Source organism: Symphodus melops, assembly GCF_947650265.1.
Source record: "Symphodus melops genome assembly, chromosome: 13".
In the NCBI taxonomy this organism is placed as follows: domain Eukaryota; kingdom Metazoa; phylum Chordata; class Actinopteri; order Labriformes; family Labridae; genus Symphodus; species Symphodus melops.
In genome coordinates this window covers 24,733,474-24,757,473 of record NC_136703.1, presented here as the reverse complement: position 1 = coordinate 24,757,473, position 24,000 = coordinate 24,733,474, and the positions used below count along the sequence as shown (strand labels likewise).

The 24,000-nt window shown below is 45.1% G+C and overlaps 2 protein-coding genes across 8 annotated transcripts in view; one reads left to right on the top strand and one right to left on the bottom strand.

The window, feature by feature from the left end:
* Positions 1–15,583, bottom strand: part of spryd3 (SPRY domain containing 3) — a 41,419-nt gene extending 25,836 nt beyond the window's left edge. The window contains exons 1-6 of one of the 2 annotated variants that reach the window (XM_079359312.1): positions 15,487–15,583; positions 14,010–14,137; positions 13,360–13,435; positions 10,117–10,241; positions 9,191–9,326; positions 8,887–9,063 (exon numbers count right to left, since the gene is read on the bottom strand). In XM_079359312.1, the coding sequence (XP_079215438.1) occupies positions 8,887–9,063; positions 9,191–9,326; positions 10,117–10,241; positions 13,360–13,435; positions 14,010–14,137 (642 nt within the window). In that variant the 5' untranslated portion in view covers positions 15,487–15,583. Of the gene's footprint in view, positions 1–8,874; positions 9,064–9,190; positions 9,327–10,116; positions 10,242–13,359; positions 13,436–14,009; positions 14,138–15,486 lie in introns of both variants that reach the window. The other variant, XM_079359311.1, reaches the window with a different exon arrangement.
* A 112-nt stretch (positions 15,584–15,695) lies between these two features.
* On the top strand, positions 15,696–22,342 carry igfbp6b (insulin-like growth factor binding protein 6b). 6 transcript variants are annotated; one of them, XM_079359322.1, is made up of 7 exons: positions 15,696–15,859; positions 15,948–16,210; positions 16,884–17,064; positions 17,446–18,560; positions 19,406–19,440; positions 20,243–20,362; positions 20,710–22,342. In XM_079359322.1, the coding sequence occupies exons 4-7, from the start codon at positions 18,224–18,226 to the stop codon at positions 20,821–20,823; spliced, it is 606 nt and encodes a 201-aa protein (XP_079215448.1). In that variant the 5' UTR covers positions 15,696–15,859; positions 15,948–16,210; positions 16,884–17,064; positions 17,446–18,223; the 3' UTR covers positions 20,824–22,342. The 6 variants fall into 6 exon arrangements, with proteins under 6 accessions (XP_079215448.1, XP_079215450.1, XP_079215449.1 ...); XM_079359324.1 differs by having other exon boundaries at positions 15,696–16,210; positions 18,076–18,560; XM_079359323.1 differs by having other exon boundaries at positions 15,696–16,210; positions 18,011–18,560.
* The last annotated feature ends 1,658 nt before the right edge of the window (positions 22,343–24,000 follow it).

Below are 24,000 nucleotides of genomic sequence, written 5' to 3'. Positions count from 1 at the left end.
ACGCTGCATCCCTCGCGGTCCGTCCGTTTAGAGTCCTGCAGGTGTCCGACCACCCTGAACGACCTGAACATGATCACATGATCACGTGCGGTAAGACGGGCGCTACGCAGCCACCGGGCGAGCGAAAGAGAGAACACAAAACAAGGTTTGTACGCACAAAGTTTTCAACCAATCAGCCGTCAGTCTGAGAGTTCTGTTCAGACCTGTACTCGTTGCATCATGTCTCTCTGGACACCTGGAGCTTCTCATCACCTGTTTAATGCGCTTCATTTATCTCCAAAACACTGACTAACTCAACCTGCAGCTCCAACACATTCGGACCCGTGTGGATTTATTCCCATCGGAACAGAAACCGCTGAAAACTCTGCGAGTCCAGAGAAGACGGAGCAGATCAGTCGAGACTCCCCGTCACGTGTTATTTCATCGTAAGCTTACGGCAGAGTCACGTGACAACAGCGACCAATCAGCGACACGGAAGCAGCTTCAGGGAGTTTTAAAGTTTTAAAAAAGGTAAACGCTGCGGAAAAACTGTTTACAAGAAATGCAAGTTATTTATTTTCTAGGTTTTTACAGAATCTTATTTCTACTTTAAAAACTAAAATGAGTCGTTTTCAGTTCAACTTTGATCTCAGTTTGAAACATTCAATAAATAACCACAGAACGGTTCTTTAGATGTGAAACACGATCTCAGCTTTAATAGTTGAGTCGTGTATTTACAGTAGAGAGCGAGTCAGTGAACTCTGCACCTACAGACTGGGGAGGGGGGCGTCTTGCCCAAGGACATGTAGCTGCAGGAGCTGGGCATCGAACCCCCGACCTTCCTGTTGAGAGGCCGCCCTGACCATAACCATCCAAGTCCTGATACTTTTCACATGTTCAGGACTTTTTAATGGCTCCAGCGTTCTGATAAGAAGTCTCCTATCCGTGTTGCCGTGGTAACCAAACATGGATATTAAAATCATAACGTAAGATGAAAACTCTGGCGTGGTTCGACCCCAGGTCACGCCGCCACAGGCAGCCGTCCAGCCTCCACTTGGCCGGAGCACTTTGGATCAGGTTGTTGGTAGTTTCCTCTTTTCTCACGCTGCTCAGTTCAGAGCGCTGGTGGGCAGAGCCTCCGCTCCGCCTCAACAGCCCGATGAGAAAGTCGTGAACTTTCTCCAAGCGGCGGTGTCTTGTTGGGATTCATGATTATTGTTCCCGGAGGGAGGAAGCGAGAAAGGAAGGAAGGAAGGGAGGAAGGAAGGAAGCAGGCAACCTTAGAGGGGCGTTGGTACAAAACGAGCTCTGACTTTTGGAAAGAAGAAATCATGATTGAAGAAGAGGAGACATAAGACACAAACATCCAGATCTTTCATCTGTGAAAGGAGGGGGAGGGGAGGGTGATAAGGTGCTGTCCTCTTAGTCGACGGCCTGCTCATCCGCAGCTGAGGGGATTAAGTTAGTGGGCACGGCCACTGCTGTGACAACAGGAGGATTCGCTCTGCGCGGCACGTACGCAGAGAGGAGCCGGCCAAATGCCTCCTCTGAAGAAAAACAGGGTGGCAGGCTGAAGACAAACAGCACTCATGTGGATTCATCACAAACGTACTGTGTGTGTCTGACAGACAGGAAGAGGAAATAACATCAGGGCGGTTGGTTTTTATCTTACAGAGATCAAGAAGCATCAAAAACTAAAGCCAACAGATCACTGACATCTTTGCATTGATTTGTTTTTTTTCTTTAAAACCTGGCAGAATTATTTTCTTTCCCTCGTTAATGCTATGAACTTCACCGCCTGAGGGAGATCCCATAAGATCTGTTTTTGCACTCCTCCCTAAAAAGGAGATCTATATATATAATAGTCTGAGCGTCTCATAGACGTCCTTAGGGTACACTTATTAAGATAAATAACTTTATGGTTCATTCTGTCAAATGTTCAGAAACACAGAGACTCTAAACACCTTTTCCCGACAGATCGATGCGGAACAGAAAAACTGATCGGTGACCGTCCGTCACCAGGGCGAGCATCGGCCAATATCTAAACATGTCACCTGAAGCTGTGCTGAACTCTTTATGGGAAGAGGAACATTTTTTGCACCAGTTTAGCGAGGTCAGGCGAGGTCTGCAGTACCTGCTGTGACCACACCCAGCTGTCAGGTAGCAGAAGATAAGATAATCCTTTATTCATCTCGCAGGCGCAGATTTTTACAGAGTTACAGCAGCAAAGCAGGATAGCAGGAAAAAAATCACACAGTGCAAAAAAACCCCGTTAAAATAGATAAAAAATATCTGTGTAGAAAGAAAAAAATATGCATCAAAACAATAATCAAAGAGCGAGTAAAAATATGCATCAAAAAAGGAACATGCTCCTCATGAAGCTCAGATATTTGGAACATGACTTTAACATATTTAAAGAGGCGGAGCTTAGACTCAAAGGTGACAACATGCCGCCGTGTGCTGCTTCTGATACCAACCCGTGTTGGATTGTCGGGTTCTGCTCCGACAGAACTATTGAGCAAGACGTCCTTAAAGATCAGAAATCAGAAGCGTCTGTAGTTTTTTTTTTTTCCGTGCGGTCTCTTTGGAAGGCGGAGAGAAAAAGCCAACCATTAAAGAGACGAGAGAGTTCCTGGGCAGGATTTCAGAGAGTCTCCTCTGGAAGGTGCTCAAGTATTACACTCAATTGTTAGCATGAAAAGTTCCACAAACTGTTGTGTAACTATGAAAAAAAAGAGAGCGAAACTCAACTCACGCGGTCGCCTCTGAGGAGCTAGCCAAACGTACACTTTTAATCTCAAAAGATTTATGAAATAATCACTAAATAAACGTCTTATAATGCACAAACATGTCATTTTGTTGTATTTTGTTTTGGTCGGCAGGAGCATGACGTGCTCCAGATGAAGCCGGATCCACAATCTAAGTTTGACGCTAACACATAAAGGATATTGCCGTTAACAGGCTAACAGGATTAGCATGGAGAACGGGGTTCTACCATCTCTCCAGTCTGGAGAGCAGCAGCTGTGTGATTGTTTTAAAAGCCGTCGGGCTGCAGCTCAAACAATAAAGGGGGACTCGTCATGATGGCACTCGAAGAGATGCTGCATGTTTTCTTGCAACTTTAAGATTTGGTTGCTACTTTGGGTTAAATGCATGCTGCAACCAAATTTAAATTAAAAAATAAATAAAAATAGAACTGCAGTTCCTCAAATGACCACTTGAGGCTATAGCTCCAAAAGATGCAGAAGTCCCATTAACACCCATGTTATTATGTTGACAGCTGAAATAAATGTGATTACAGCCGGGTTTCTTAATCGGCGCCCCGACATACTGGCGTTGATTTTTTTTTTCTCCGTTTGAGTTACATGAAGCATTAATATGTTTATGTCTGATCTGACAGGAAGTGATGTAGCTTAAGGCCCGCCTCAGCTCCAGCTCTTAAACCTCATCATAGGCTGAGAAGACGTTAGGATGAGATCGCATTTCCAAAGTGGCGACCGCCATTCATGGTGATGTCGCTGAGACGACGTCTGTGACTCCACCAGCGTTTAAATCCGTCCGTTCTGCGTCATCTAAAGAACGCCGGTTTCCCCCTTGAATTTCCACCGAGTCCTTTTTTAAATGACACGTTTGATTACCAATAAGTTACCGTGTGCACGTTTATTTCATCGAATCCCATTTGAAGCCTTGAATAGTTGAAACAATCTGCTGCTTTGGCCGGCATCCCCGTGATTATGTTTACAGTTCACGTCGTGAAAAATGTGCTTTCATCACAGATCCAGCTGCCAGTGCAAACTTTTTAAAAGACAAAACACAGAGCCAACAAGAGCAGAGCCATTAAAAAAACTTCAGTTTCCAGACTTAAGAATAAATAAATAAATAATAAGGAGGACTGGATTTTCAGCACCCCAGACGAACGACCTTCAGACGAGAGAATAAAAAGTAGAAAGGAAGAAAGAGCAAAATAACGGATGATGAAAATAAAACGAGGGAGGCCAGACAGAAAACCTCCCTGAAAGTTTTCTTTCATAATAACTTTTTTTTCCCTCCGCTTTCAAGGATGAACGTATTCGATAGAAGAAACACACCGAAAGAGAGGCACAAAAAAAAAAAAAAAAAAAAAAACAGGCAAACAAATCAGGTATGATGATTGTGAGCTCTACTATCTAAACTCAGCTGCAGGCAAGTCACCACCGCCGCCGCCGTCCTGCGTGCATTCTGCGGCTTCGCACTGTCAGTCCTGTCTCATCAAAAGCATACCAGTCAGAGAAGTCATTAATCTTCCAGCCATCTTCTTCGTCACCCTGCTCCTCCCCCTCTGAACACTCGGTCAGGACAGCTATCATCCGCAGCCCTTTTAGGTAAACAGCAACATGTAGAAAGCGTTTCACTGTTTTGACTGAAAGCTGCAGAGGCGTTATTCATCGATGACAACTGAATGAGAGATCCCCAAGTCATCTGAAACCACTCAGACTGGAAATATGTGTTGCTTAGCTGCACGTGAGAGAGGAGGGAAAATATTTCCTTTGCTTGAAATATGTAAAATATGTTTTACCTCACAGCTACGGTGTGATAAAAAAAAAAAAGGAAAGATGATGGAAAGCCAGAGAAGTTTAGTTTGGAGACTGAAAAGAGAACGAGAGGAGACAAAGAAGGAAGAAAGGAGGCAGAGGGAGGACGTGAAGATAGCTGAGGAGAGGGGAGGATTCAAGGACAGAGGAGAGAGGAAGAGGCAAGGACAGAGGAGAGAGGAAGAGGCAAGGACAGAGGAGACTGAAGCTAAAAGGAGTAAAAGCAGGAGATAAGTCAAGCATCAAGGAGGTTTGAAGTCAAGGAAGGATTCAAGGACAGAAGAGGAAATGAGAGGAGAGATAGAGGAGAGATAGAGGAGAGGAGCAAATGTTTAAGTTTAGGGGGCGATTCAAGGACAAAGGAAGTGAGAGGAAAGGAGGAGACCAGGGCAGTGGGGGTAGCATAGAGGGGAGGAGAGGATGGCAGGCTAGGAAAGGAGACAAGGATAGAAGAATGAAGGCAAAGATAGGTGAAAGAAGAGTGACGTCCGAAGTTGAAGACACGGGGGAGGGAAGAAGGAGAGACAAAGAGGAGACATAAAGTTGAGGAGACGAGGCAACGGGACAAGAGAAGAAGATAACACAAGGGAGGAGGGAGAGGCAGACAAGGAAACAAGGAAACAAGGACACAGGAGTGAAGCACGAGAGAGGAGGGTGATGAGTCGATGTTACGAGATGAGCAGACAAACAAGGAAAGAAGACGAGGAGAGGGAAGGTAATAGGACAGGAGACGAGGGAACAAGGGGAGGAAGGTTAAAGGATCTGGGCGGGAGGGGGCGGCGATGCTATTTTATAGGAGGAGTTTGTTTGTTCAGAGACTCCGAGTTGGAAAAGTTGAGGCAAACAGAGACAGTTCAAGTTTCTGGTTCAAACCACAGAATGAATAAAAGGAATTAAAAGTCTAAATGTTTGAGGAGATGAAGTGAGACCACCGTGTGGCTGACAGAACCGTCCCGCCTTTAAAACACTAATCCTGCTCCTCCAACATCTCCAACCTTCAAAAAAAAAAAAAAAAAAAACTCTCATTTCCCTTCACTTCTCCTCGTATCTGGTCATTTCCTCCACCACACTTTTTTCCCCTTTTGTTGCTCCGTGAAACCAAACCCCCCCCCCCCCCCGTCTTCATCCTCCACACACACACACACACAAAAAAAAAAAAATCGGTTTCGGTGTGATCACCTGCGCGATGGTGACCCACGTCAAGGGCCTCGAGGATATAACGGCAGCTTACTCGTGAGAGAAAAACAACAAACAAACAAAAGAGAGAGAGGAAGGAACTGAAACTTCTGGACGTCTGAGCGGACCCTGCGAGCGAGCCGGGCACCCCAGCTGTGAAAACCTCGAACCACATAAGAGAGAGTAAAAGATTCCTGCGAGTCCCGTTACTCCACTTATTGAATTTTTACAACCTGGTGGACTGCCAGGCACTTGGCTCCACCAGCGAGTCTCATGCCATCGCCTCGGCTCGGTCCAGAAAAACAGAAGGGGGAGACGAGGGGGGAGGGGGGGGGGGGGAGGGGGGGGGGGGGGTGAGACTTCTGGTTGAATCATCCCCTCTCTGCTTTTATGACCCGTCTGCTCTTGAGAGAAAAGACGATAGCCTCTGTGCTGTGTGTGTGGCGGATGAGTGTACCGCCGTGGACAGACGCGTTTATCACGTAACCACATACGGGACCCACACGCAGCCTGGCCTCCATCCCTCTCATGGCAATGAGAGACCTGCTTTATGTCTTGCGGTTTACTTTGTGAAGACGTTGGAGGAGGAAGGGGCGGGGGGGGGGGACTCACACCTTCAAACAGAACAAAGGTGCTACAGTTCACCTTTCTCCATCTGTGGGAGTGCAGTATCCTGATATCACTGATGACACAATGGACTCCTTTTCTTTGGCAGCTAACACCCACGACTTGAATCATAGTTTCAGGAAAACAACCCCGTGACCCTGATCCTGATCCTGAACCGTCAGTCAGCACTCACTGCTGCGCAACGCTCGACTCCGGCCTCCAACGAAGAGACGAAAACTTTACAAACGTTCAAGGCGAGACTTTCGAGACGGGGGGGAAGAGACACAAATCCAAACACCAAAGACGAGCTTTTGGTCTGTGACGGGTCGACGGTACTCTTCCTTAGGGTCATCTGGACCAATGGGAGACGTCAGTGAGACTACGCCCATGTTTTATGCGCTCTACTTTGGCGTGCATAAAAATAAACAACCCGAGGAGCCTTTGACCAACACCGGACATCAGCTTGTTTGTTTTTTATTAAAGGCAGTGTTGGTGATGTCCTGCAGATACTCTTCTTTTAATGTGTAAAATAGTCTTTAGGTCCCGACAGAAATTAATAACTCAGGTGCTCTGAAAAAGAAGCAACATCTGTAAACACTGTAAAAACTTTGACCAATGTCTGCCGCACGTTTTATAAACCAATCACAGCCTCTCTGACCCATACGTGCACGAGCTTCTGGACCAATGACGCTAGTGCATGTAAGTGAGGGGGCGTGGCTTTTTGTGGGGGGGGACAGAGATCAGAGAGGATGCTACTTTCAAGGTCACGCTGCCTTTAAGTCTGTCTGCAGCCTCCCTGCATGTCAACAAAGAGCTCGTATCAAACTGAAGAGTAAAACGCCTTTGTTGCCTTTCTGTCGGAAACAAAGAGCTTCATTCTTCTTCTTCTTCGCAGATTAAACTTCTCTACAACTTCCTGTCATGTTGTCAAGTGTGTCCAGCGCTGTTCATCACGGAATCGACGTTTTTATTCCTCCTCCTCGAAAGTCTCTTTTTACGACCGGTCTGGAGATCCCATTTCGCCTCCTCTGGATAACTCCAGTCAGAGTGTGTGTGTGTGTGTGTGTGTGTGTGTGTGTGTGTGTGTGTGTGTGTGTGTGTGTGTGTGTGTGTGTGTGTGTGTGTGTGTGTGTCGCCCTGATTATGTGCCTCAGATTTCGCAGGTAAATTTGCCAAACTCGGTTGCATAATCCCTCGACTCTGACGCAGCCGAGTCAGAACAAACAGACTCGTGCTCTTTACTGCGAGTCCGCCGTCGAGCTTGTTATTACAAAACGCCGCAACAGAAAAAGAACGGAGAGTTAACGTCTGCGAAAAAACCCCCTTTTAAGGTGACCCCGAAGCCAGTCACGACAAGCTCGTCCAACCTTAAGACATCATAATATTGGAAAAACTGTGTCAAGAGCTTCCTCTGAATCTTCGAGAACATTAAGTACAGTTGTCAACAAAGAGGGATTTACTGAAGAACACACGGATGAAGGATCGCGTACGAGTACAAAGCAAACATCGGTTACTGGCAACGGCCCCGCAGGACAGACACACACACACACACACACACACACACACACACTATAATCCATCCCGATGAGAAGACGTATGTTAGAAAAACAAAAGTGTATATGCAGGGTTGATCCTGTCGGTATGTTACCTTATGTGACAGAGCCTATGCATGCACCTATGTTATCTTTTCACCATCTGACAAAACATTCACTAATTAACCTACATTATGGCGCACACACACACACACACACACACACACACACATCTGCCTGTACCTCCTTTTCAGTTCCAATAAACACATCAGTTTCTAAGTGGTTTTTTTTTTTCCTTTCTGAAAGCAGCTATGAGGAATTTTATTTTCCTGCCAGCTTTCTGCTGGCCCCGTGAACAAAAGCAAGCGCGCCTGTTGTCCTTAAGAACTCGCTCCGGCTAAATTGTCTTTGCATAACATCCAGTAAAATACACAGTTTTTTTCTTTTCTCTGCTTTATGCACAGTGCGGCGTCGAGTCTCCGCTCCCTCCCTCGAGCCAAACTCCGATACTCACCGCGCATCCTTTCTATAATCCGGTTAGAAAGTTTCCTAAAGTGGCACGGGAAGCCGCGCTCTCGCAGGGCTGCTGACAGCTCTGTCGGCGGGGAGCGAGCGTCCTCAGTGGGAGAAAGTAGACGCAGATTACCGCCGTTGTGTTGAAAACCCGTTTTCACTTACGTGACTTATGTTCAGCGCCAGACGCAGCACACAGAGCGGGGTCGTGTGACTTCTGTTTAAATCTGTTTAAACACATTTCTGTTTAAATGTGGGTTTTTTTTGGTGATACGATAAGTTTGTGAGAGCTGCTGTCATGCTCTGCTCTGTGCACAATGACTCAGCATGACTCGATCAACCATGAGGGAACAACGGATGATTTAAAAGATTAACAATCAATCCTGGGAATCTCTAGGGAGAGCTGGGCGAGACACGGATCACGCCGTCCTTGATGCCCGTACCTGAAATGATTAACGAGGAGGAGCAGAAGGGTTTGAGTTGTTTCTTCTCCTTACCGTGCCGCTCACCCTGACGTCATGAAGCCGTCCCCAGTCGTCTTCATGGCTGTCCACCATCATCATGCTTTCGTCTTCCTCCAGGAGCCACTCGGCCTGCAGGTCGACCTTCACCTCCTCGCCCATGGAGTGCATCCCCACAGCAGGAAACAGCCCCTCTGCAGAGACAGGAACCTCCACTGAACCCACCTGCAGCGGGAGGAGGGGAGGAAGGGAGCACATCGATACACGTAGAGAAATAAAAACTCACAATCCTGCTGATGCACGTTTCAAATAAAGCATCACAGAGCGTCCTGGTGATTAAAAGCACGCCTACCTCTCTGCCGTTTTTGGTGAAAAAGACCGTCGTTAAACCTGCTTCGATATTCTCCGAGTGGATCCCACAGCCTACGCGGTCACCGCGAGCACACTTTGGTCCAAACTGCTGTCCCACAGGGTTTCCATTGTACAACCTAAAGAGAATTTAAAATAAATAAATGAGCACAGCCCAAAAGCTAAACATGTTTTTTAACTTTCATTATTTTCTAGCAGAGTAAAAAGATTCAGCAGGAGGTTTGCAGGAAAGCCCAGGCGTGTGGGCTGAGCTGTGGATGAAGTGGATTTTCATTAATAATAATAATATAACTAAAGAGAGGACACTCAGGTCCAAGCTAGCCTAGCAGGAAGTGTGCACGCCTCATGCACAGAGGATGTCTGACTCTGTCCACCGTCCGCTCTCTAAAATAAAAAAAAAAGCCCTGAAAAAATCAATCTTCAAAACAAAAGACGATAAATATCTTCAGAGACTCAGGCGACGACGATGATCACAGATGTGTTCGTGTTTACGTCACATGATGACGAGCTTCCCTCCTCGCCGTCTCACATCGTCAACTGTGTTTACTCTGAAAGCCAAATAAAAATCAACTCTAATAAAAAACGTTGACATAAATGAAGCATATTTCCCACGATCTGTAAAGTTAGTCTTTAACTGTCTTTAAGTCTTTAACTGATCAAATAATTCCTCTGGGGGGGGGGGGGGGGGGGGGGTTAATGAAAGCGAGTCAGACAAACCCTCTGCCAACATTTCTGCGTCTCTGACCAGTTAAAAAAAAAAAAAAAAGTTTCCAGTTAAAAATGTATTGAAAAAGTTCGAGCGGTGGAGAATGAATTACTGCAGAATCAACAGGCCTCGATCCATTATGTCAAACCACGCAGGACAGCGGCGCTGCACGCTGCAGCGTGCACGGCTGTGGTCGGACTTACTTGCCGTTGTCAGCGTGGTAAGCTACAGAATATGGCAGCCAGCCAGGCTGGTGGTCCAGCCGGTAGAATTTGGGCACCAGGCCCACGGCGATCGTCCCCCTCACGCCCGTGTCCACGATCGTCACCTGAAGCACACAGAGAGATGGAGACTTCATGAAGAACCCAAACCCTGAAGGAACACGTTTAAAAACACAGACGCTGGTTCGAACAGAAATGTGCTACTTTTGTTGTCGTTTTGGGGGGGGGGTGACACCAGTGGCCTAGTGGTTAGTGCGTGCGCCCTCACGTACAAAGCACGTGGTCCCTCGTTTGAATCCGACCTGTGGCTTCTTTGCTGCGTGTAGTTCCACTTTTTTTGTAAATGATTCCATGGAGCGCACTTTGAGAAGCGCTGGCTTCAAGAAATCTATTTTGACGTTAAACTTTGAAAGTCTAACCTTCATTTGTCGACGCCGCTTTTAGTGTTTCTGAAGTCTGACGAAGCTTCCACGCCAAACGCAGCGTCTTCACCGCTCACCTCATTTCACCCGAGTTTTTAAGTAATTGTACCTTCCTCTTTCTGGACTAGCGGTAGCATACCAGCGATGTTTCCTGATGATCCCGATGCTATCGTTTACTGAGACGCTTTGAAGGAATGAGTGATGAACTTGGAAAAGTAGCTCAGCCCTTCTCCGGAGCCTTGGCAGCAGCGCCGGAGGAAAACATCCACAATCAGCGCATCTCTCCTCAGACACAACACGGGTCCGTTAGCCTCGCCAAAGCACGGCAAGACGACACGTCGAGCCGCGTCAGTTGAAAGGTTAATGCATGCAAACACAGGAGAGTGGCCCCGGGCGGCATTTATTCCCTTCTCATTACCTCTCCAAGCCTCCTCTTCTTCTTCTTCCTCCACGCTCCGCTCCTCATCATCGACCCTCTCCGCTCAGCACAGACTCAAATATCGCCGCTCGTGTAAGACGACTACGAGCAACTCAAGTGAAATCAAACGCTTTGATTTTCCTGGAATAAATCTAAACATTCCCGGCATGAATTCCTTTTCCAGTTTCCAGGTACTTAAAGGAATCAACTTTAGACCGAGCGTGGTTAAAGAGCTGAATTCTTGGAACTGTTTCAACCCATTTGTGTCAGTGGGATATAAATGCAGAGATAAAAGAGGAGAGAGAATGAGCTCTTAAGTCATTTTTATGTGAATGTTTTGGCATCAATGTGTTAGAAATGTGTTTGTCACGCTGCAGGTGTTCGAAGAAAGACGGATGACGGGAGGTGCAGAATGTGAGGCGGCGATGACGGAGGGGAAATGGATTCCCTGCGAAAGCAGAACGCGGAGAAACACGAGGATTCCGATGACGCATTCGTCGGCGGAGGCCTGACCTTTACCTCAATAAACTCTCCTTAAAAAAAATAAAAATAAAAATAAATCCGATATATCTGGGAAGTGACGGCGCCGCGTGCGTCACCGAGCGGAGAGTCACATAAAACTCACGGGTAATGACCACACTCCAATCCTCTTGTTTAAATGTCAGGGAGATCTGTCCCGCTCGGAATGTGATTGTCTTTTTAAATATTAACTTTATCTGAAAGATTGCAAAGGGAGGAGAGAGAGCGAGCGAGCGAGAGAGAGAGAGAGAGATCCGGGGTCAGATCGAACTTTGACATCACATTTAAAAAGAAATGTCACATCTGGCCCAAATCTGCACAGGCGCTATAGATTACAGAAAAACAAACATTCCCAGCGTGTTTGAAATGACACTGAATTAGATGTGAGCAGTTTCAACACACGTCTGAGGAGGTGCTGCCCCCCCACGCCCCCTCCGCTGCCCCCCCACTGCCCCCCGCCCCCTCCGCAGAGAAGTGACTCATTAAAAAGCAGATCTGGCTCTGGCGCTGCACCGACGTCCTGTCCGGCTTGATTTGCAGGTCAACAGAACGATGTAGGTTCACAGGATAATGTGTTGCTCCATGTTTTCATCCTGAAGTCTAAAAAAACCAGACAAGGGAATATGGCGGCCTCACGTCACGAGGTGAGCTCTGACGCTCGCTCGCTCTCCACAAACACTGCAGCCCGCTTCACATCATTTACCACTAAATCTCCGAGGCACTTTGTTCCTCCTCCACCTCTGCAGCAAGAAGTGCTGCTGAATACTCAATTCTGATTGGTCAATTAAGGCATTCCAATGCACACTCAGCGTGATGAAGAACAGACCCTCGCTCCTCGTCACGCACTCGTGACGGCTTTCTCCCATCGCAGCAAACTCATCAGAGCGTAAAACCACCGCCGTCCTCCGCTCATGCACGGCCTGCTCCGACCTCAGCGGCGAGGACGAGTGGACGACAGGCGTGCTAGAAACGCAAAAAGCTGTTTTGTAAAAGCGTCTGAAGAGAACGCTCGTTATGAATTACCGCTTTACAAATCAGGATCGACTGATTGAAAACACGGACGCAGTCTCAGTGATGTCACCCGTTCTTCACCGTCGATGACGAGGTCGAAGCTCGTCCTCACGCGTTACAGCGGACGACGTCACCACCTGCTGTAATCGCTCTTTTTTGATTTTCATTTTAACGTCGTCATTGTTACTTTGCTTTTTTTTTTATTTCGGCGACCTTGAGAGTTTTGAAAGGCGCTTTTAAATAAAACACATTATTGTCACTATTATCATTATTATTATTATCAAACCAATGAAATGTGACGGACTTATTCCAGTCTCATAGCCGTGTTTCTCCTGCTTAGATTAATCTGTGTGCTCAAAGATACCACCTAACACACACACACACACACGCGCACACACACACACACTCCTCCTCCTCATTCCAGGGCAGCGAGGACATTTTTGAGGTCGTGGTTTTGCACTGTTGAACCAGGACTGCATGGGGGCACTCTGGATGTAATATGAAGTTGAGAAAATCTTCAGCAGAGGGATTTCAGGGATTCAGGATACAATCGCTGGCTGGACGGTAAAGCAATCTTTGGGCACACACACACACACACACACACACACACACCAAACACACACACGTGGACCCTGGTATGTGGTATCATATCATAAATAATCCCCACATAGTACTGTTTTAAATTGTGCAAAGGAACAACAGTTGGATTATTATCTTATGATGATTTAAAAAACAGTAGAAATATTAACAGCTCCAGGTGGAAGGAGGCGTTTTCAACGATCATGAATTAAAGATGCACAAAAATCCTCCAAGAAAGCAAACGGTTACAATCACAGCTGAATCAATGAGCCTCACCTCAAAGTAGCAGTTTCCCTTTGATAAAGGATGGCCAGCCACATAGCAACCCACCTCCTCAGAGTTCCCTTGGTAACTAAAGGAAAGAAGTGACAGGTTAACAATGAGGTGACTTCAAATAGGCCAGACCTCTCAAATCTTTTGTGTGTCATTTTAGATTTCAGGCGCTGAAGTGCTGCAGAAAAAGAAATAATATCGCAATCAAACATTTTGGTTTGGAAAAAAAATAAAAACCCCACCAAAAACAGCGACATTACTCCGAGTGACCCTGAAACGTAGCGCAGCCTGACATCTGTCCAATCCCAGATGTATGATTATTCTCTGCATGTTGTGCAGAGCTGCAAAGAATACCTTTGCCTAGTGCAGCCTAGTGACAAGCGTGCACGCCCCGTGTAAACAGGCGGCCCATCTTCATATCCGACCTGCGGCTCACGTCATTCCCCATTATCTCTCCATCACTCATTTATGACTCTATCCACTGTCCTGTCTCTCAATAAAGGCATGTAAAGCAGCAGAAATAACCCTGTTTTCACCACATCACACATTTCCCTGGACAGAGATGAAAAGGATGTTTATTTTATATCGTGTTCAGGATTCATCCACGATGACTCTCCTCCTGTTCAGAGAGTGTTGTTCGTATGCAGGCTGACCTGAGCGTGTCTCCGTCCTTCTGCAGCCTCATGTATCGTTCCTGTGCCGGGCGCCCGTCCCCGATGTCTCTGATTCGACGCCTCAGATTAAGGAGGCATCTGTGGTGTAGCACATTGATGTCATCCATCTAAGAGGAGCATGGGAGAAGGAGTTCAACAGTACGAACTTTAAATGAGTCCCTCGATGTAAGGAGACGATGAGAAGCAGCAGACTGACACTATTAACGGCCTGAGACAAAACAATGATTTGATTTTTCGGCTGATTTAATTTATTCTCTTAATTGTTCTAATTGAAGACATACTGGGTACAGTTTTACTTTAATCTGCAGGAGACAGCCGGACATAAAACTGCTCGTGTAATTCAATGATACGAAATAAATGCTATTTGACTAGTAAAAAAAAATAATTAAAAAAATATCGAGTAATATCGGCACATATATCTGCAATCAAATTAACCAAAATAAAAAATGCACGCCATTAATTTTTTCGTCATTTGAAACATGCTAACACAAGTCCCGCGAGGGGAACGACCTTCACGCGATGCTTTCATCCCCTGGAAGGTGACCTTGGGTGGCTTGAAAGGCGCCATCAAATAAAATGTATTTTTATTATTGTTTTGCTCATATGAAAGATGCAATCTTCACTGCACTTTTTTGTCGGTGGTGTCAAGTTTGTAGGTTTAGTAAATCAGGCTCTTTACATATCTCAGAGGACATCTTCATATCGAAGGCAGTATACCTGCCTCTGCTTTAAAAAGCACTATATAAATAAAGTGAACATTATTTCCTTTTGATTATAACATGCGTGGCTTTCTTGTAGTAAAGACATCTTATCAAGAATCCTCCAGGACAATAACTTAAAGCTCATTTTTATTGTCTTTATTAAAACACAAACACTAAGCTGTTGTTGTCGATTTTAATTTTGAAAAAAGAAACAATTTAACTAACCGAGACCGGAAGTTCATGCATTTGGATGGAAAGTCGGTCAGTTTCGTGAAATTTTGTGAAGGGCGAAAAAAACGCACAGTTTGTTTGTTATTTCGTTATCATAACAGGCGAGGTATTTATTCCTAAATTACAAAAAATAAATCAGAAAAAGCTGCAGAGAGAAAGTGGGCGTGTCATTGTTTACATCCAGCAGGCTAGCACCGTGCTAACGATTAAAAAAAACTAGTTTAAGAAGAGCTAGAGATAATGCTCTGATCACTAACAGTAGCCGTGTTACACATAGCTTATAGTTGATTAAATATAATTACAAAATGATCGTTAAGTGTGACGGCGGGTCAATTTAAACCTCGATCGACAGATGTGTTAGCATCGCGCATAAGGCTAACTTGGTAGCTTCTTTCGCTTGAGGCTAAAGGTTTAGCTGCCAGGTTGACCACGCGCCCATTCCTGGAAGCACGCGGCCGGATTTACTGCACGTGCTGTCACGTGGTTAGTCGACAGGTGAACTGTTAAATAAGGTAAAGACTCACCCTCGTCTATCAGCTGCCCATAACTCCACACGTAAAACTTTGGAAAGTTCGGCGCTTCTCAGTGACGTCACATCCCCGTTGGGTGAGCCAGCCAATGGCGTCTAGTTTTGGGGGAAATGGTGACAAGTCACCAGCCAATCGTGTACCTCGAATCTTCTGCGTATGTGTCTGTACTTTATGGATTTGGCTTCAAATTTCCCAACGCTTCAGATTTTTGTAATAATTCTTCTGGATGTAATTTATGATTATAAAGTTGATTTATGATTATAAAGTTGATTTATGATTATAAAGTTGGTGCTGTCACATGTTTCTGAAATGTTTGCTGCTCAGGTTTAGTGTAAGTGTGTAAGTAGCTCATGATCACTGTCTGAAGGTAAGGGGAGTTGTTCATCTAAACAGAACAATCAAGAGGGATGGTATTTCACAAGTGTTCCTTCATCAGGTCTGTTAATGTGTCCAAGGCAGAAGTGGCAGGAGAGAGAGAGAGAGAGAGAGAGAGACTCTCTGTGAGCCAGCTGGGACAGACCTGAGCTGGGAGGAGACACAAGAAGGAGGAAGAGATTGATGAAGAAACTGTGTGGCTGGCTGAGGAAGGAAAAATGTACAACTCAGGGCCAGGGTGGAAAGGAGGAGAGCCCCCGTTGGTCTGGCGTGTGTCTTGGAACATTCTCCTGATATGTGGAAAGCCGAAAGCTTGCAAGCTGATGGGAACACAAGACGGCAGGTGATTTCTGCCCCTGTGTGCCAAGATTAATCAGAACAACAGGCGGCTGATGGCAAAACACATTTTGGCCTCATATAGCCCCAAATTCCTGCAGGAACAGGCCAGTGGGCATGTGTGTGTGTGTGTGTGTGTGTGTGTGTGTGTGATCTGTCATGTTTGTTGTTAAGTACTACTTCAGCTGCAAACTGCACACAGCACATTTTGTCTCCATACATCTTTAAAGAAAACAAACAAGCAAAGTAACAAGATAACCTAATTGTGTGTACGACGACGCTCTGTGAAAATATTTGTCTTCATGTTCACGTTGCATCTGTCCTCAGAGCGCTCACGGCAGCAAGGAAGCAGCAGATAAGACAGGAGACAATGGCAGTCTAGATAAGAGAGGAATTCCTCCAAAGTCTTCAAAAGCCAAACCTTTAAAAAAAAAAAAAAATGTGAGCAGACCCTTGACATTTCTTCCTGTTTCTATTTAAACTCAATGTGTGCACATACATTTTCCCTTTGTTTGTGCCGCAGGAGACACTCTGTCGTAAAGACTTCTGAACTGCTCAGGGAACGCTTTCACATGCATGTTTTAATCAACGGATTGTAAATGTGCAAACTGTGCTATGTGCAGTGTAAGATCAGTTTGAATGAGACTGAATAAGTCATTCACCTGTTTTTCATTCGGCAGGAACACCTCACAGAACTGTGCATTCATGGCGGCAGGATCTGTTGCTGTGTGTTGAGCAGAAGGATAAAGGACTTTTGGTCTGTCTGAAGATGGAAAATCCAAACTGGCTGAGTGGAGAGCAATGGATGGATTACACTATTAGCAGTTTGGCTCGGGCTTGTCGATGTGCATTCCTCCTAAAGTAAGCCCCCCCCCCCCCTCCCCCTCTTCGTTCCTCCTAATTATCCAGATGATTACTCTTCCAATTCAAACAACTGGTGAGCTATACCCTCAACTGGCCTCAAAACCTCTCCATGAAAACGGTTAATATCTGAAAGCCGCTGATATGTAATCTAGAAGTTGGACGGCTGAATTAAAGACCAGCTTCGCCTTTTTGTAGAGTCAATGCATTACTGACTCAGCGGTGATTTGAAATATGCTGAGGCACACTTTAAATGCATGCTACGTCCGTTTATCTCACATCATGTAGTCACACTTCTGTTTGGTAAAAGTTCCTAAGTATATGAAGGGGATTACGTTCCTCATATTCCTGAACTTGTCTGTCTTTATTTGTCTCTTTAAGCTGCTCAGCCGAGCAATCGACTCAATCATTGTACGTGTGTGCAGGAAATATATTCCCCATAGCAGGAGAATTCACAGAGCTGTGCATTTCTTTGTCAAAGTGGCATTGCAGTGAAGAGCCTAATGGAGGCACATCCTGGATATACATTTGTATGTGTTACCATGGCAAATATCCTTCCAGAAAGGTCTCTGACATTGAAGTGAAAAGTGCACAAAGCTGACTATGACAACTACTCTTTTGTGCATTTGTAACACTGAGCACAAGTGCAGGAAGACGGGCTCGATGTATGTGTTGGTATAGAACAAAAAAAAGGGGTGGGAAGATTTTGATAATTTCTGAAAGGAACATAATCCACCCCCCACTTGCTCTCTCCCTCCCTGCCACCTCCCTTTCTCTCTCTCTCTCTCTCTCTCTCTCTCTCTCTCTCTCTCTCTCTTTCTCTCTCTCTCTCTCTGAGTCCCAGCCCCTGAAGGTGTCATAACTGTGCTCTCTCTCTCCCTCTCTCTCTCTCTCTCCCTCTCTCTCTCTCTCTCTCTCACTCTCACTCTTTATCACCGCCTTTCAGATCTTTAAAAGCCGGTGCTTTGCTGTGTCTCTCTCGATCTCCATTTGTCTCCTCTGGCACTGCAGGGGACTCAACCGGCAAAGCACCAAGGAGAGCTACTGTATAGAAACGGCAGAGAGACGGGAGAGAGAAATATATACATCCAGAAATAGCATCAGCCACATTTAACTGACAGAGAGTGAAAGAGTGGCAAACCTGAGACCTGGACACAAAATGCCTTTCCTTTCTAACTTAACAACCGTTGCTTTGTTGCTGATTGCTCACTGCGGATCCTGGACCGGGGCAAACCGCTTGGGCCCCTTCAAGGTCTGTCCCTCCTGCAAAGATCCACTGGGGGCAGGCCGGCCCCCCAGGGACCATAATGCTGCTGGCAGCACGTTAGTGTTGGCCCAGGGAGAGCCCTGTGGTGTGTACACTCTGAGCTGTGCCAAGGGGCTCCGCTGTGTCCCCCCGCCGAGGGAGCACAGCCCCTTGCAGGCTCTGTTGCAGGGAAGGGGCATCTGCGCCAAGCAAAGCAGGACAAATCCCACTGAGAGGCCCCACCCCACAGGTAAGATACCGTACACTCGTACATGCATGCGCCTGCAGATGACACATGCATGGTCACTGCAGGTAGGCTTGTGTTTATCCAGTGTGCTCTGCACTGCTGTGAATCGCATGTGATGCTGTGTCACTCAGCGTCAAAAGGAAAAAGGCCAATTAGTGCGGGAAATCTTTTAGCCTGGATGCATTTTGTGCACCACAGATGAATCTTCAAAACCTTTTGCTGCTCAGCAGAGCCGTTGGAGTCTCTCTCACACACACACACGCACACACACACACGCACACACACGCACACACAAAAAAAAAGACATTTTTCGTTACCGTTCTGTTTTTTTTTAAAGACTGAAACAAAATTTGGCAAATCACATAAAAAAGACTTCCCGTGTCGTCTTTGGTTGTTGTAATTCTGTTGAAGTGAACGATGTGTCTCCCCTCATTTATACAGTTTGTACAGTGTTATTACATATCATGTGTTTCAGCGACAGCGCGCATGACAAATATCTGTCCTACAAGTGAGTCTCTCTGTCGAAAAAAATTTCAAATGAATGTGCAAACTGTCAGTGTCACCTACATCCTGATCAGGCTGCGTTTTGTTGCAGTGATCTCCATCTACTGTTCAAACCGAGATACTGCGATTAACCACCTGGAGAGGCAATATACTGATAATGAAAATCTGATCTCTTAATGAATAACCCATTCTGATAGATCCCATCTGTTCAGTCGTGTCTTGTTCCAAGAGATGTAAAGACAGAGCGTGCATTTCTTCATGCTTGCATATTCAGTGAAATGTGACTGTGGTTTTGGTTTTGATTTTAATGGTTGGATTAATATCACATTCTCGTTTCCCATCAGGTCCTCATCCCTCACACAGTGGTGACATTGAAAGAGTAAGTTCATGTTTTTAATCTACAGTACTTACTGAGTCAAGCTGATGGATCATTGCCTACATTTTCACAAATCCTGCGCCGTGTAAGACGTTCTTTTCAGCAAGATCTCAGTAATGCACATCGTATGCCACGTATATGAAGCTGCATTGTATCTTAGCGAGTTGCTGCCATAGATCCTGAGCTGTTTGGGGTGTTGCAGTGGCATGTACACACACTGCCCTGAAGCCATGCATTATGGTGCATGATGTGTGTGCTGCTATGCGGCAGAACTAATTGAGCATGATGTGAATCAGGAAAGTTTCAAGTCGGCCATCGCCGCCTCAGATTTTTCTTTTTTTTTTCTTCTTTTTTTTTTTTTTTTTAAACTGCGATCCAATCGATCCTCAGCTTCTCAACTGGGCACGCTTTTTTGACACGCCGGGGACAACTGTGTTCACATAATTGATCAAGATGACACAGTTAATTTCACAAAGTGACACACACACACAAAAAAAAAATGCACACGTCACTTCATACCATCCAGTGACCTGAAAAGCTGAAGCATTGTGTAACAATATGGTTATATAATGTTATACAATATGTGACATCTGATATATATTTAAATATATACACATTCTCTGCTGCTTCTGGCTCTAATGCTGCATCACTGTAGCTAATCCTTTGTGATTCACATCGACATGTGTTGCGATCAAAGAGGACCACCTGAGGGGAGCGAGCAGCTCGCCTCTGTCACTCTGAAGATGCAGACAGGTTAGATGGAGAAGTCACAGTCTGCATTGCTGTTTTTTTTTCTAATCTTTAGGCACCCTGCCGCAAGCTGCTGAATAGTGTCCTGAGGGGTCTGGAGCTGACAATCTTCCAGTCTGACCGTGACATCTATATACCCAACTGTGACACCCGCGGCTTCTACAGGAAAAAGCAGGTAGAGTGTTGCAGCCGCCTGAAACATCATGAAACATGTTAGTGGAACTTTCCTGGCGCTTACATGTGTGGGAATACATCCGTGTTGCACTTTGACAGTATGCACACCTGTGATCTTCACTCCACTGCAGACACTTCTCTCTCTCTGAGCTTCTCAGCTGGGAGCTCAGAGAATCAGTACTGCGCTATGATGACATATCATTTTCTCTCTCTTCCTCTCTCGCCACCTTTTCCCCACTTTATCTCCACCCTCCTTCCCCTTTTAAATCTCTCTCCCCCCTCTCTCCCTCTCTCTCTCTCTCTCTCTCTCTCTCTCTCTCTCTCTCTGTCTTTTTTAATCTCACACAGTGCCGCTCCTCCAAGGGCATGCAGCGTGGCCACTGCTGGTGCGTGGACGAGCTCGGCACGCCCGTGCCCTCACGTGCCAGTGAAGATGGTACAATACCGTGTGATGGGGAGTGAGGGATGAGGTTGTCCTATTGCTCTGAACCAGGAGGAAGAGGAGGAGGAGGAGGAGGAGGTGGTGGTGGTGGAGGAGCAGGAGCACAAGGGAGAGGGGGTGGCTTTAGCATGTGCTTGACACTGCCTGGACAGGAGGTAGCAGGGATAAACCACTTCCTATGGAAAACACACACCGGTTAATGTCCTCTCTAGAAGCAAGACACACACACTCTCACAGTCCAGCAGCAGCAACAGCAACATCTGCCTGAATGTTCAACAGTTGCAGCAGCGTCCTCTGCGTCGTCTGGTGACATGCTGCATGCTCACATTAATGCTCCGTGAACTGCCTCAGTGATCCAAAGCGGTATTACTTCAAATGATCTCTGTATTCCCTGGCTCTTGTCCTGGCTTTCTGGTAGATTTCTTTTGTTTTTTATTTTTTACTTTTTCGACTTTAGGGATAGCTGACACTGCCTGTGTTTGTTCTGATCTCAGTGGGCTGAAATACTGTTAACGCAGGTGATGTGACACAAACGTTCAACAAGGGGAAAAAAAAAAAGAAGAGAAAAAAAAGTGTCTCGCTCACCGTCCTCTCTCCCTCTCTCCAAAGATACACTGATATCAACATAACTAATTGACAGAATATTTCTTTTCTATTAATTTATTTTTTTGAGTCTGTATTTCCATCCAGTACTGCTTGAATCTTACAGTATCTTATCTATGTGTCGAGTCAGAAAAAAATAGTCAAACGAATATGATCCTGGATGCTTCTGTTCATTTTTTTTTTCTTTTTTTGTCCAAATGGCGTTCTGACTGCTTCTTCAGTTGTTTGTTTGTACATATGTTTGAATTTTGTGGTCGACTGTGTGTTCTGAAGTGGCAGACTAAAAGCTTACGGCTGTTACCCTTTTCAAAAAGTTGTAAGGCATATTTTTATACACGTCAATATAATATTTTGTATATGAATTGTTGGTTTATTTAATGAACTACAGTACAATGCCATGTATTTTTATATTGTCAGCAGTTTCTTATTTAAAGACAGAGATTATTTTATTTCACGTTAGGGGGAAGTGTCGTGCTTTAAAGGCACCTTCATGGCAAAACTCATCACATTCATCAGAGCTCTATTCAACTGCTGCACATTTTATGGTTATATCTCATGTTTTTAATTTCCTCTTTTTATTTATGCTTTGTTTATTTGAAAATGTTCATGTTACTGTTTTTTTTTTCTTTATTGTTATTTTTATTTTTTATTTTGGCACATCATACTTTTCAATTCTGATTTCAACAGAGGACAAAAAAAAAAAGATCAAATTTGTTATTGTTCCAGTCTGTCTTTCCCGAGTCCTTGCAAAAGTCATGAAATTGTGTGATATTAAAGTGTGATTAGAATTTATCTATTTCTGAACAATCTTGTTGTGCCAATGTGTGTGCCGTGATGAAAGGTCCGTGCACAGAGGACCTGTAAGATTTACAAATATGAAAATAAAACATGATGAAAATCAAAAAGTGGAGAAGAATAAAACGTATATTAATATAACATCTGCTGTGGGCTGTGTCTTCTTCAGGTGTCCAGCTCTGTCTGCATGTGAACTGCAACATGATGCGCAACACAAACCATGAAACACTGAATACGTCTAAATGTGCAAGAAATCCACGACCCTTCTTTAAAGGCAACAGATCCTCCTAACATCACTGATCAATACTTTATAATCAAGACCTTTGGTCCTCAGGGGAAACGAGTTAAAACTGAATATTTCAAATTTAGATGATTACATTAGGAAAGGACTTTAGTTACTGATGTTTGTTCTATTCAGGTGGAAAAATATCAAAAGGCACTGAAGCCGATCCCAGCTGTCATTGACAACCTGGACTGTTAGTCAACCAATCACAAGGCTGACATCTAGAGACAGACAAACATTCACTGATGGTAGTGTAGCATCACCATTAAAGCTTACAAGCATGTCTTCGGACGTTTAGAGGAGAACCTGCACATGCTCAGAGAACAGAGAGGCCCCTCATTTTAACCAGGAAGCCTTCTTGCTGTGAGGGATCAGCGCTAACCTCTGCAACACTGTGCATTAGTTGTTAGAACTAATCAAACACTGGATTATAAAACGATGGAAGGAAATTCTAATAAAAACACAGAAAAGTGCCCACAAAGCCCCTTTAAACATTGCAAATCAAGCACGAGTCTGCAGCTGTAGAAAGGTGGATGGCACCTAATACTTCGACTCTTTATTGTCTCACCACGACTCCAGTTGATATTATTCTCAACTCATCCCTCACAAGAAACGAGACTAAACTATGTCGATAACTTGGTTGCTCAGTCTGCATTGAAGAAAGAATGACGCGGAGGACACATTTTGCACCACCACTCGAACACTCAGCAAGTACATTGCCTTCAGTGAGCAGGTCGTCTTTGCAGTGGAAATAGACAAGCGTCATTCTCAGGACGATATCAGATATCTGCAGGAGCAAAGACCTTGAGACATTTGTTTGGTTTATGATCTGCAGTGAGCCATCCGCACCAAAAACAATGGCTGTGGAGTTAGAAAAGGAGTGGCACCTTTTGCAAAGCTCTTGGATGTGATTTTGTTTCAAGCATAAAAAAAAAGAGTAATCTCGAGCAAAAGTTAAATATGTACAGGAAGAAGCACGCTTTGGGAAGGTTTTGGAGGAAGAGCATTGATGAAATGAAATGTATTCAGAAAGGTGTGAGCGTCTGACCCTTTCACTAATCTGCAGCGTCATTGCTGAAGCCTTGGTCTGCAGCACTGAGGGTTTTCTCTGAATCATCAGCAGCACATGAACAGGTTATTGTACTGAGTCAAAAAGCCTTTACAGTTTGAGGCTCATATCCATTTGCAGCGCCCGTGAGAACCTTCTCTGCAGCAAGGGAGAAATTACAAATTAGAGCACATTAGAGTCATGCTGCTTTTCTGCCATTACCAGGCACATAAAGGATCATTTTCTCCTGCTTCACAACACAGGGACCAGATACATGCCTGTTTCCAAGGTAACAGCATAGAATATCCCATTGTCCATGCATACTATAAAATGAAGGAAAAAAACCTGAAGGAGGAAGCATGATCCTTTGTGGGATCACACCACCACACGTCCTACTTCTCTATCTAGGGTGTTTGCTATTCTTAGAGATTATTTTCTGTACATTGAGCATGAGATGAAGCCAGTAAC

What these genes read in the sequence shown, in the direction of transcription:
- igfbp6b (XM_079359322.1), top strand. Translation starts at nt 18,224, where the DNA reads ATGCCTTTCCTTTCTAACTTAACAACCGTTGCTTTGTTGCTGATTGCT. An exon ending in ACAGTGGTGACATTGAAAGA is followed by an intron (nt 19,441 to 20,242) that starts GTAAGTTCATGT and finishes TCTAATCTTTAG; the next exon opens with GCACCCTGCCGCAAGCTGCT. An exon ending in GCTTCTACAGGAAAAAGCAG is followed by an intron (nt 20,363 to 20,709) that starts GTAGAGTGTTGC and finishes AATCTCACACAG; the next exon opens with TGCCGCTCCTCCAAGGGCAT.